Source organism: Sebastes umbrosus, chromosome 4 (genome assembly GCF_015220745.1).
Source record: "Sebastes umbrosus isolate fSebUmb1 chromosome 4, fSebUmb1.pri, whole genome shotgun sequence".
In the NCBI taxonomy this organism is placed as follows: Eukaryota; Metazoa; Chordata; class Actinopteri; order Perciformes; family Sebastidae; genus Sebastes; species Sebastes umbrosus.
Genome location: NC_051272.1, coordinates 36250761 through 36265240, shown reverse-complemented (window position 1 = coordinate 36265240; position 14480 = coordinate 36250761). Strand labels below are relative to the sequence as shown.

The 14480-nt window shown below is 43.3% G+C and overlaps 1 protein-coding gene across 1 annotated transcript in view; it reads right to left on the bottom strand.

The window, feature by feature from the left end:
* Nucleotides 1-14480, bottom strand: part of LOC119487029 (polypeptide N-acetylgalactosaminyltransferase 18-like) — a 184265-nt gene that overhangs the window by 83305 nt on the left and 86480 nt on the right. The window contains exons 2-3 of the mRNA XM_037767672.1: nt 7604-7811; nt 7203-7369 (exon numbers count right to left, since the gene is read on the bottom strand). Coding sequence (XP_037623600.1) covers nt 7203-7369; nt 7604-7811 — 375 coding nt within the window. The remainder of the gene's footprint in view (nt 1-7202; nt 7370-7603; nt 7812-14480) is intronic.

The window sequence follows — 14480 nt, the reverse complement described above, 5'->3', positions numbered from 1 at the left end:
CGTTGCAATTCTATTGAAATGCACTAAAACGGAGCGTTTCAGGCACAGGGTAAATACAGGTATATTCAGGGAGACAGTATGAGGAAAATAAAGGTTTTTATGAACATCAAAGCATGTAATGAAATGTTCTATTAGAAACACAAAATACAAGTATGAACCTTAAATGAGCATGATATGGGACCTTTAACACAGATTCATTATGTTGATATGGAAACAGTTGATGTGAGAGGTCTATAGGGTTCATATTAAAAAAAAAAAAAAAAAAATGGTATACTTTCAGATAATAAACCCATAGAAATGGTACACACTCTTCACGTTCTTTGAATATGTTAAGATTTGGCATTGTGTTTTTTTTTCTTGTGTTGCTTCTCCTTGAGTGATTTCTTATATGCCTTGAACACATTCAGGTAGACAGACACACACACACAGAAACTCATTCAGACACACTCACACAGACTGCCCACAGTGGAACAGCGAACATCTTCATTTCCTCGTTGTGATTTCTCTCTGCTGTAATCCTGCCCGCGGGCTACGGCTGCTGCCTCCCTTTTCTCTATTCATTATTACCATCAGTCTGGATTCTCCAGTCTCTCGGTTTTCCTTTAATGAGCCACAGTTTGCCGCTGACCCGGAAGAAAGATTGGCTCATTTAAAACTAGAGCTGGGAGTATTTGAAGAGCACCTTATTGTGTTACATGTACAAGTGAGATTGCTTCCAAACATACAAAAAAAAATCAAGTCATTAAATCAAGCGCACCTCTGGTTATCCAATTAATTTTCAGAAGTCTGTTCCACACTGTGAAATATATTTTTACTCAAACTCAAAAAATATGAGACCTGTTTACCTTCTATCCATTAAATAACACCATGGGAGAGCTGCTGGGCTTCGTCTGACCAAGGAAGATGGTTAGAAGATCCTCAGTGGGAAATAGATTGATGCCTACTCACTAGCTGAAGAAATCTAATTGTATTTGAATACCACTGTACAACGTCATGTTGACATTTCATCAGATTGTAGGGTTTTATTCAATGGTTATAAAGACAAAGAACACTGAAGCTACTTCAGTCCAGCCCAAGATTTTATTGTCGTGGCCGGGAGGAGAACAGTAACAGACAGTTCCTTTGACTTGTCTAAAGCAAACAACTCACTTTTCTGGTAAATCCCTCCTTTCATCCTACATAGAAATAATCTGAATATATTTAGGTAATTTTTAGGTCAAAACAACAAGGGCCCGTAGTGGCGTGTGGTCCAGGGACCACGTTAGGCCGTTTGTTCGGTTTGTCTGTTTGTTTGTTTGTCTGTTAGCAGGATTACTCCAAAAGTCCATGATGGATTTTAATGATTTCTTTTGGAGGGGTGGGGTGTGACAAAATGAACAATCCATTAGATTTTGGTGGCGATCCGGTTCATGGTCCGGATTCAGGAATTGTTTTAAGAATTCAGATCAGCCTGAGAATTAACACCTCTGGGTATTACACGTGCGCAGTTTAGCTGATGACGTGTTGATGACGCATGTCCCCCGCCGAGAGACAGAGAGAAAGTGGGGGTTGGGGAGGGGGGGTGAACTGTAATTACTGAAATTACAGTTGAGTTTGACCAAAGCACACTTGGTGATTGTTGGAAAGAGTAACGACGACGGTTTAGGTGAGTTTTATTTTGTTTCTGTCCAGTTTGAATGAGGTGTTTTACGATGCTCCGCTACGTACAGCTGATCTCAACATAAACAAAAATACACTTGGATGATGGCGCAAGCTGAACAGAGAGGGGGGTCAATCGTACTCGGGCAGCTTGGTGGAGGTCTGCGCTCTCCGAGTGCTAACCGACACATTCAGGTGATGCCGTCGTAAATGAAATATCTGAAGTGCATCCACAGATAAACTTCAGTTTCACACTTTAGTTTAACGGTGTCGGCATACAGTTTGACACAAAACGTTGACCATTGAGCTTGCATTAACCCAACGAACCAGGCTAAAACCACCTAGCATACATCGCTGCTACAGCTGATAGAGAACAACTGGTGCGCTGCAAAAAACCTTCTGGGTAAAACTTGCGCTTCAGAATTTCTGTTCTGTGTCTAGTAGTAGTTTGGGACACAGGGTGTACCGAAAGGATGTCACGGACTGAACCGAACGTCGTGTACCGCATGGTTCAATACAGTTACATGTATTTTTATACCCCTAGTGTAAGTCCCTATTTTCTGGGGACATTATTGTGTATTCTCACTATGCACTAGATGTTGTTCATACAGTATATGCAGCCACACAGTTACTATGTTTACTAATGTGTCAAAAAAAGTCATAGCGTAGTACAGCGCATGCGTCGGCGTTGTGACTGTTAGAAGCTGTCATAAATTGACATTTTATCCAGTTTTAAGTCAAAATTGTTTAATTTTAGTGTGTATTTATTCTGTTTTATTATACTCTTGACGTCATTGAAAATGAGGGTATGCCCTCAATGATTCCTCGAGATTTAAATAAAGGTTAAATGAATGTGTTGAGTATACTGTTATTATATTATCTGCACTGATGTAATGTAATGAAGCTTAAGCGAAAGTTCAGAAAGGAAGACCCACTTTATACTCTTTCATTCACAACCTTTCTGTCTCTCTCTCTCTCTCTACTGGCTACTACTCTATCAGCTGACTGTGGGTGGTTCAGATTCTACCACGCTCTCCATGAGCCAATCATATCGTTGAAATCAATTCTAAAACTGTTCTCCTCTCTGCTGCTGTCAGTTCAGTGCGACTTGATGCAACCCTCCTCCAGCCCGTCACCTCCAGGCTTCATCACATTCTGTACCCAGGCCTGATCTACATCCCTCATTGGATCGTCAGCTACTCCCTTCACCACCACCACCAGTGTACTCCAGGGGGGAATACATCCTAATCTCATCACGGCATCACTACCCCCTTTTAGATACTAGTCACAATGGAGTCTAATCGCCAAAGACTTTGCACTATTCCTCTATCATGTACCATGTAATAAATATTGTTCTTTCGATACGGGGTCTCTCCTGATTGAAATGTAGTTACCCTTGGCGTCACTTTAGGATTAGGCAACAAAACCACTCTAGTTAGGTTCAGGAAAGAACTACATGGTTGGTCTTGAATCTGCAATGTTTGTAAAGTGAAAATGACCCTGAACCTTGTGAAGACAAACGAACACCTGATTGTAAGGTGAAAGTGAAACTTAACGCGCGGGACACGAACAGCGGTCTCTTCGATGAAAGCCTTGTGACTGTTGTGAGTGCATTCTACTTTTGCCTTCATCTAGTCTCAGTTGACCCTCATTTGTCACAATTACACCATGTACTAAGCTACAGTAATGATCGCGCTCTGAGTTATCTTCCATCAATTACACACATTACCACCATGCAATTGTTATTCACAGCAAGGCAAATGCATTAAATCCTATTTCCCAGAGAACTGTTAACTCGAACAGTTGTTATGTATTAGGAGGGAATAATTTGAGGTAAATGTTGAATCTATTTATCCCCCCGGTTGTGCCACTAATCAGCATTCAACCCTGTGCAGCTACCATAACTAAACTCTGATAATACTGTATTATTGGAGAACAGAGGTGCAGTGAGAGACCTATAAAAATCTGCAGGCGACTGTAGCAGACAGATTTCTCATAATGGTAATTATAGATTTGGCAGCAGTGAAATATGTTCCGTAGTACGTGATGCAATTATTAATACCAGACTTCTAACAGACAAGTCACACACGGGCCTTGCCTGCGACTGCTGCAATATGTTTTAATCTGTTTTCATACACCGTTGATGCAGCTAATGCCTACACATGTCCTGATCTTGTGCACCATCAAAGGCGTAATATATAATAAGTGGGACATAAATAGAGTCTAGGCTAGCTCACCTAGAGTGAGTACTTACTGTAATCATTCAGCTTTGCCCAAAAATGTGAGGAAAAACTCTTAATCAACTGGTGGGAATTAAATCAACTCTTTATTTGGCTGTAGTGTTGTCAGAAAATAGTGAACAGCAGATTCAAAGCAGAGGAGATTTTTCCTACCATATTTTTTTTTTTATGGGCATCAAAGAGGTTCAGGTTATCAGGTTATCATTTACAACGTTAATTCATTTCATTGCCTAAACCTAACCACAATCGTTTCACAACGTTAACCATGTATTACAATGTTAACCAGGCGCAAACTTTTGCCGTCAAGATGCTATGCAAGAGGCTGCACAAGCGGCAAAATATGGTAAATGGCCTTGCATGTATATATATAGCGCCTTTCTAGTCTTTGACCATTCAAAGCGCTTTACACTACATGTCACCATTCGCCCATTCACACTCATTCATACAATGATGTCAGAGGCTGCCATGCAAGGTGCCAACCTGCCGAACAGGATCTAATCTAAATCCTCATTCACAATCCGATGGCTCAGCCTTCAGGAGTAATGTGGGGTTCAGTATGTTGCCCAAGGACACTTCGACATGTGGACTGGAGGAGCCGGGTATCGCACCACCAATCTTCCAATTAGTGGACGACCCGATCTATCTCTGAGCCGCCACCCCCCCCCAATAGGACGAGTAGATATGAGATCACATTGGGATAACAGGGGAGACTAGGCATAATTTAATATAATATAATATAATATAATATAATATAATATAATATAATATAGAGCACCTTATGATTGGATGTTGTTGTCCTTTTACTGTACACCGGTTCTAACAGCAGTGTACATTCCACATGAGGCCGACACCAACTAAGCCCTGGAGCTGTATGGAGTTATCAACAGGACAGAGACCTCACAGCCGGATGCTGCTTTTATTGCAACCGGAGATTTTAAAAACGGCATCCTGAGGAAAGTCCTGCCCGAGGCATCATCTACACATCAGCTGTCCTGACGCACCGACTGTTGCCACACATAGCTCCAACACTGTCTTTAAGTTTGCTGACGACGCGACCGCCGTCGGCCTGATCACCGATGGCGATGAGATGGCTTACAGAGAGGAGGTCAGAGCCCTGACATCTTGGTGCCAGGACAACATCCATCTTAACGTCAGTAAAAGTAAAGAGCTGACTGTGGACTACAGGAAGCAACATAGAGAAGGACACGCCCCCATCTCCATGAACGGAACTATGGTGGAGAGAGTCAGCAGCTTCAGGTTCCGCGGGGTTCACATTAGTGAGGACCTGACCTGGACTCACCACATAGACACCATCACCAAGACAACGGGACAACGTTTTTTTCCTCTTCTGCAGGCTGAGGAGGTTCAACATAGACTCCAGGATAGTCTGCAACTTCCACAGGTGCACCATCGTGAGTATCCTGACCAGCTGCATCACCAGTTACAGTTGTATGGCAGTTGCACCACCCTCAACCGTAAGGCTCTACAGAGAGTGGTGGAAACTGCACAGCACATCACCAGGATGGAGCTGTCATCCGTGGAGGACCTCTACACGCAGCGGTGCAGGAAGAAATGATCTGGGACCCCGACCACCCCAGCCACAAACTGTTCTTCCTGCTGTCGTCTGGCAGATGGTACCGCAGCATTTGGTCCCACACCACCAGGTTCAGGGACAGCTTCATCCCGCAAGCCATAAGACTTTTGAACTCTTGAGCTCATCACTTTGACACTGTCACTCTACCTTTATCTATCCATCCATCCATCCATCCATCCATCCATCTCTGTAATTGTTGTGCTTTTGACAATAAACTACAATGGCACTCGGAGAGCGCAGACCTCCACCAAGCTGCCCGAGTACGATTGCCCCCCCTCTCCGTTCAGCTTGCGCCATCATCCACGTGTATTCTTGTTTATATTGAGATCAGCTGTATGTAGCGGAGCATCGTAAAACACTTCATTCAAGCTGGACAGAAACAAAATAACACTCACCTAAACCGTCATCGTTACGCTTTCCAACAATCACCAAGTGTGCTTTGGTCGAATTCAACTGTAATTTCACTGAGTTTAAAGTGGAAAAACGCCAAATCTACAGTCGTAGAGACGGGGTCATGCGTCATCAACGTGTCATCACTTACACGGCGCATGTGTTATACCCAGAGGTCTTAATGTTCTGGCTGATCGGAATCCTTATACAACAATTCCTGAAATCCGGATCATGATCCGGATCACCACCAAAATCTAATAGAAGGTTCATTGTGCCACACCCCCCATCCTTCCAAAAAATGTCATTCAAATCCATTCAGACTTTTGGAGTAATCCTGCAAACGGACAAACAAACAAACCAACGCCGGTGAAAACATAACCTCCTTGACACTTGAAACTTGAAACATAGCCGGTAATGTGGACTACCACATACAGGAGATTCCATTAAGACTGGGGGGAACACACTCAAACCACAATATGATCTGCCATATCTGACAGTTTGCCCCTGTGAAACTAGAGACCATAGAGTAATAGAACTAGAGGGGAGGATGAGTCATCCTCCACTCGGTGTCGGTCCCACTCATGTGACACATGAGACATGTAGTTTGTGCATATCAAGAGTCCAAACCCGAAGGGCAGATATGATTCTTCTACAGTAGTTTTATATATAAGGTCACATCTTCTTTAGAGATTGTTAAAAGATATCTATTAAAGGAGCAATATGTAGCACTGACAGCTAGCATTTAGCAGTCCAAATTCAAAACATTGGAATTTCAAAAATTTCAAAGGAGAACATACTGGCTGTAGCATTGTTGTCGGAGAAGCCAGTATTTAAATTTAGTATGTTTCCTTAATCTCTGATGACATATCATAGTAATTTTATGATCTGTTGCAGTAAATATATTACATATTGGTCCTTTAACAGCGGGTTAAATCTGGTTTATTATGCGCCTTAGTTTTTTTTAAAACATCATCTACGAAAAGAACAAAAGATCTAATTTGGAGTGAAAAAGAATGCAGAAAATCAATCAATGGGAAGACATGCAGTATATTGATAACACAATAAAATTCCTGAAAACCAACGGCTAGGAGGTGATTGCTTTCAGGAAAAAAATATTGCTGCCAAGAGAGATATATCCAAATGGGATACACCTTTTAATCCCGCTTCAGATTAACTGCTCCCTTTGGATGGATGGATGGATGGATGGATGGATGGATGGATGGATGGATGGAGGTATAAATGAGTGTAAGCTCTGTGCTGTCCACATCTCTAAACTGGGTTGCGTCAAAACAATAGCATAAACATATCATAACGTATGAGGAAGCTTTTATGATTCTTACGGCTGTTGCTGTGGTCATCCACCAGTATGATCTCTTTGAGCAGGTGTGATGGAGTCCTCTGGATGGCTGTGTGGACGGAGCGCAGCAACACCGACAGGGCCTCGTTGACGAAGATGAAGATGACACTGAGCTGAGGAAGGTCTCCTGAATATGACATGTTTCTGCACCTGGTGAGGGGGAGGGGGGAGGGTGATAAGAACAGAGAGAATCAGAGTCAGAGGCTTTCTCTGATGTTTCTTAAGAGACAGATTTAACAAAATCTACTGTAACACCATCAACACTTAAACAACGTTAAATTACATTAAAGCTTGAATCCATACAGGGAAATACCCCCATCATACATCTTGATGCATTAATCAATTAATTAATCAGTGCACACATCGACCGACCGACTGACTGACCCGTCTGGACGTAAATCTGGGATCGACCGGGTGAGGGAGATGCGGTCGCTAAGGTAGCCGTTGTAGCCATAGTAACGAAACTTCCTGAGGGCGACCCTTCGACTCTCGGGGCCCAGGTCGTGACCCCAGTGGTCAAACAGCGAGGAAGCGGAGTCCGAGGCTGAGTCTGATGAGGACGAGGCATCTTCACCGTCCTTCTGAGGGTTCTCTGTGGACAGACAGAGAGGAAGAGAGGTTGATACACTTCGGACAGAAACATAAATTAATATTTTCAAGATTTCTCCAACAGTTTTCACCCAGGCCCAACTCTACCCACTGTGCTGCCAGATGATGTGACAGCTACCTGATGTTACACTGTGGAGAAATGTAATGACAAACTCCCCTCAAGCTCTAGTCACGGAGCTTTGCAGCAAAAAATAGACTTTAACAGAGTGCAAAATATGATGTGTGGTTATCAAACAAAACCTGTTTGCTAAGGGCTGAAAGAATAATTTCAGTAGCACGGAGGAAAAGGATGGAAGACTAATGTGACGTGCCTTAAATTGCCTTGATATCGGGGTAGGAAAAAAACAATCGTTGATCATCCCTTCATCGTCGATATGCGATCCGATCGAAGGTCGGCACAAGCCTACAGTAAGAAAGAAACATCTGCTTGGTTATCTTTGTTCTCAGTTCATTGTTCGTGCATCTCAACTTGGGAAATGAGCACTCTCCTAATTTGATAGATAGGTCTGACTAGGGATGCACCGATACCACTTTTTTTCAGGCCGAGTACAAGTACATACATTTGGTTACTCGCCGATACCGAGTACCGATACGAGTACTTCTCTGTGCCAAAAGACCCTCGTTAACAGCCAGCTGGAGGGTGTGAGCGACACACGGCAGGCTGGGGAGTCCCGCATACGAGGCGGTGCGCCGCGACCGGCTCTAGGTCGGCTTGGAAAGGCTCGTGGCGAAGGTGGCTCGCGGCCGCAGCTTTACAGCGCTCCCCGCCCGGACCTCGCCGCACCGTGGACAAAGGACTCGCTGTGCCCTCTCTCCCCGCCTGGTATCCCTACGTCTGACCAATCTGTTAAGTTTGTATTCCACTCAGAGAGAGTAAGCTGCACTGCCTCTAACTTGCTTTATTATTAGCTAAACCATTTTTATGTAGTATTATATAGTACTTTGAAAAAGAAAAAAACTAAACAAATACTCAAGTTAAATCATTAAACCACAATAAAAAAATTAAAGTGCAAAGATTAAGGCCCCTGGACACTAACGTAGGTGGTGCTCACTGCAGAATTAAAAAAAAAAAAATGAAATATCTTCTTTTTAGTATTTAATTACAGTTTTGAGCAAGCGAGTACACAAGTCAAAACAAACACACGGGAAATATAAACGGATTTCTTAGCAAAAAATAATTTTAAATTTTATTTTGACTGGCTCAAGTCTGTCAGACATCATTTACTTTTTCCCTTCTGCCCTCCAAACAGGCCTGCTGAAGGACTGTGAAGGGGCCTTCTCGCCTTCCTCAGCTGAAAAGGTTTTTTATTAGCTTGAAGAGCAGTACTTCACCGTTTGGCAATAACATGCTTAAAGCTCTCGTGGGTGGAATGCCACCTCCCTCCAAGTCCCCTCGGAGCCTCATAATAAGCACCCTAAAAGCACTGCAAATGATTTTGTGTTACACTTTTCTTATCCACAAGTGACGCATCTACAATTTTGAGGAGTTTTTAAGTTTCCTCATTTGGGCACCTGAGTTGATTTTTGGCAGAATGTCGGTTGAAAAAATCCATTTCTATTCACTGATGCATTTCAGTTAATGTGCTCTTTAGCACTGGAGGACAGCAGGAATGAGACTGTGTACTCTGAAAGGCTTCTCTGTGTAGCCTAATTCTCAAGAGGGAGAAGGACAAATACATTACAGAGAAACTACACCTGCGGAGGTTTCTTGATGTTCAAGTCGAGAACACGCGGACAGAGGGAATGTGTTGTGTCCTGCCCTGCACGGTGTCCAACATATTTCGTTATTAATTAAGTAGGACCAATCTACCCTTTACAGGATAGTTGGAGGACATAGCGTACCTCTGAGAGAGGTCTAGGGGAACTGTGTGTGTGTGTGTGTGTGTGTGATACAGTAGTGTATGTGTAGGTGCAACAGGGACAGAGTGCTAAGTACATGTGTGAGTGTGTTTGTCTTAATTAGTGCTGTCCCTTACTGTTGACTATCAGAGAAAATCTAATAAGAACTAATGAGAAAATAACTAAGCACAATAGCAGATAGATTCAACATTATACATGTACAATACTGTATGTTTGGTCACTTGTGTATGTAAAGTACAGTGTTTTTTTTCACATTATATTTTGACGGGCCATATCATATCTTAATCAGGTCGTATATGAACTGTTAAAATCAAAGTCATTTGCTTATTTCAACATGTTAACGTTTTGTTTCCCCCAGTCGTCGCATAATAGGACTTTTTTCATGTCAAGATTAACTCTACGCAGGCTGAGGAGGTTCAACATGGACAACAGGATACTCTGCAACTTCTACCGGTGCACCATTGACAGTATCCTGACCGGCTGCATCACCGCCTGGTATGGCAGTGGCACCAACCTCAACCGCAAGGCTCTACGGAGTGTGGTGAAAAGTGCTCAGGACCTCTACACCCAGCGGTGCAGGAAGAAGGCCAACAGGTTTATCAGGGACCCCAACCACAAACTGTTCTTTCCACATCTAAACTCAGAAAAAAAAGTTTGGAAACTTGTGTTTGGTGGATTCTTTCTCTGTTGTTACAATGCTAATTGGCATTGTATTTTACATCGTTGGAAAGCCTGTTTATTTACCTTCACAATGATGTCCAACTTGTAAGGATCATGCATTTGTGGGATGAGCAGCACAGCTGATTATGTGGGTAGCGCCCAAGAAAAATTTGACAAAATGCTCTGTCAACGGTAAACAGTGTATTCTCCTGTTGGTATAGACTCTTGTTTTGAGTTGTTTGGTGGATTGGATGATTGAACTCTCCATCAGTAACAAGGAACAAACAAGACATATTGGCTATTTTACACTTTATTCATTTAATACACCGTCAGGAGCCTCAGTAGCGGTGGAAGATCCATACGCAGCCACAACAGGCTGGCACCTCCTCCTCATGCTGGTCACCAACCTGGTCACATGTTGCTGTGGGATGGCGTTCCATTCCTCAACCAGGATTCACTGCAGGTCAGCCAGCGTGGTTGTGTTGGTCACTCTAACACGTACAGCACGCCCAAGCGTTGAATTGGGTTGAGGTCTGGACTCTTGGCAGGCCGTTCCATTCTCTCTACTCCCACATTGTGGATGTAGTCTGTGATAACCCTGGCTCTGTGGGGGCGAGCGTTGTTTCTTGGAGGATGAAGTTAAGTCCCAGATTGTGGAGATATGGGATCGCCACTGGCTGCAGAATCTCATCGCGATATTTCACTGCATTGAGATGGCCTTCAATGATGACAAGCCTTGTTTTGCCAGTGACATCATTGAGGGAACACACAACCACGCTGGCTGACCTGCAACAAGTCCTGGTTGAGGAATGGAACGCCATCCCACAGCAACGTGTGACCAGGTTGGTGACCAGCATGAGGAGGAGGTGCCAGGCTGTTGTGGCTGCGTATGGATCTTCCACTGCTACTGAGACTCCTGACGGTGTATTAAATGAATAAAGTGTAAAATAGCCAATATGTCTTGTTTGTTCCTTGTTACTGATAGAGAGTTCAATCATCCAATCCACCAAACAACTCAAAACAAGAGTCAATACCAACAGGAGAATACACTGTTTACCATTGACGGAGAATTTTGGCAAATGTTTCTTGGGCGCTACCCACATAATCAGCTGTGCTGCTCATCCCACAAATGCATGATCCTTACAAGTTGGACATCATTGTGAAGGTAAATAAACAGGCTTTCCAACAATGTAAATTACAATGCCAATTAGCATTGTAACAACAGAGAAATAATCCACCAAACACAAGTTTCCAAACTTTTTTTTAAGAGTTTATTACACCAACACACATCAGAGTATAATAAAATATAAACCGTCACAACAGTATATACATACAATATATACAGTATATATTCCTGTGCACTACCTGTCGCCATAATAACCACCTATCCAGTTCTCACTTCACATACTGTATAAATTTACAACATTGGTGTTCAACCTTCCTATATTAGTTTTTTTTCCCTTTTATCACTACTGTACACCACTCTACCACACTATTCTTTTTTATAATATATTATTTTATTATCTTTAATACATTTTTTTGTACGTGCTTTGTCTTGGATTCTCATTTTTACGGTGATTTTCGTTTTCTACATTTTGTAGTAACAGTGTTGGAGGGAGCCTGAGAATAAAGAATATCAATGCCGACAACTGCTGCACTGTAATCGCTGCACACGTGACAAATAAAGAACATGAACTGACAGACCAGCTTGTAGTCCACACACACATGCACACACACACAGAGGACCTTGGGGGGTCAGATGTCAACTTCTACAAGTGCTGCTCACTGTTCAGTCCAGCATCCAGCAGCAACAGCATCCAGGACTGCATTGTGACAGTAAACAGTGGAACTTTGTGCTGTGATACTCGTGTTGGGGTTAGGAACTTGGCTGCCTGTTAATATCTGCTCAGCTGTGATTATGCACAGAACACACACACACACACACACACGCACACACACACACACACACACACACAAACACACACACAAAAACACACATACACATAATGCACACATGATGGTCCAGAAAGAGAAGGTGAGGTGTACAATTTTGGTTCGTCTCATAGAAACAAGGTACATTTGCTGCATTGAAAATAAAAGAAAAGAAGAAACATTGTGATGAGAAGAGTGAGAGAGATGGAGGAGAATGAGGAAAAAGCCAGATGAGTTAGGAGAGTGACAAAATAAATGTGCCGACAGGATGCGGAGCGAGGTGCGAGAGAGTGATGAGGAGAACAAGAAATAAAGGGGTTGTGACAGAAGGTATTCATCGCTGAGCATCTCTAAACCAGGCGACCCTGAGCTCCGCCACATCAGCTTGCAGAGACACACTCTTTTATTGGCTCAGACACCGAGACAGCTCCCTGTCCACACACACACACACACACACACACACACACACATGTATTAACACACATCTTTCCTGCCAACCTGACGGCATCAGGCCCGGACTCCCCACGACCTAATGCATTAGGAACGGGCTGCTCTGCTGGCTGACAAAGTGTCTCACCTTGTCCTCCAGTCACTTTATGCAGAATTGGCATGCTGTTGGCTCAGCAGGCAGGACGCCGCACGCTGCAAACCACATCTCACCCCCCAAGCACACACTGTGACAGGGCTGCAGTCAAGACCGACGCAGTCAGAGCCGAGATCTGGTTGAGTCCAGACTGAAGGTCTTTGTGCACCACGTCCGTGTTTTTTGAGTGCGCTTTTGCAATATGTCATTCGATAAAGAAAACGTGACACGCAGAAACCTTGCACATTGAGTCCGATGCGTTTTATTATTTTTGCTGCGAAAATTCGCTGTACAAGACAAAAATGTATTAATTACGTGGGTGCAATGGATAGCGCTTAGTCTCAAAGAGGGCTAATGAAAGAATGACATTAGCAAGAAGCTATCGTTTACCTGGCTAGAGCACAATCACTATTGTTTCATCTTTCCTACATCCTTTGTTTTGCAACCATCTCCGATTCCAAGCTGTTCTTCAATCACCTGCTACAATCTATCTTTAAATTCCACATCTCTGTATCATTATTATTATTTTTATCGTAAAGTGCTACGGGCTGTGAGACAAACATGGAGACAGAGCAAATGTTTCTCATGCCATTTTGGATGATGACGTTTGCATGGACGGTGGTTCTGAGTGGTCAAACTACCCTCTTTTGACAGATGCGAAAAAATGCAGAAAATCTAACTTGTTCGGAAAACTTTGATGACGTTCAAAAGTTTCGGAGTCGGTGTGTATTTATTTAAAAATTTTAGATGATGGCCTTGAGACCAGGACTATTCCAGACTAGCAAGGATGGGTTTAGCGAGGGTTAACAGAAATGTAGGGACTCTATAGTACAGGGTTTTGACTGTATAAATAAAATAGGAGTAGAACAGGCATTGAACTACTTGCCGTGGTCATTTGACTAGTTGAAAAGAAAAAGCTGATTGTTGTTAGTTGTTAGGGTGACGACACATGTCAGTTGGGCCGTAAAGTGCGTCACGCATCGTTTCGTGTTAAATGGTAAATGGACTTGCATTTATATAGTGCCTGTTGGGACCATGGATGTATTAAGAGAACTGGATACAGTGTTGGAGGCGGGGCCCCATTCATTCCTATGAAAGTTGCTCAGTGGCGCATGAAGCCAAAATGGCTCGACTTCCTACTGGAAAAGTACCCCATCTTCCGGCGATCTTCCGCATCCATTGATCCCATGGAACTTGTGCAGTAGCGTCCGCTCGGTCACATGGCTTGGTCACGGGGTCCCAACGTCACGCTATCGTCACGGTGTCGTCACGGTGTCGTCACGGTGTCGTCACGGTGTCGTCACGGTCTGGGTCTCATTCACATGAACGGAGGAAGGGAAACTCTGGATTTGGCTATAAGTGCATTGTACAACTTTTAGGACCTAATGATTTAAATAAGCACTATTATAGTGTTCGTACTGGGGAGTTGATTCACCTTAAAAAAAAAATTATCCACTGACGTCTCTTTCCCAATGTAAGTTTAAGGGAAAAAGTCTTTTTGGGCTCAATGGCATGACGTGATGGACACGGAAGTTGTAGTACCGGGGTTTGGCCACTACAAAAATTGGGATCAACGACCGGCGCACTTCTTGGGGGCTTGGTTGGGACCCACAATTC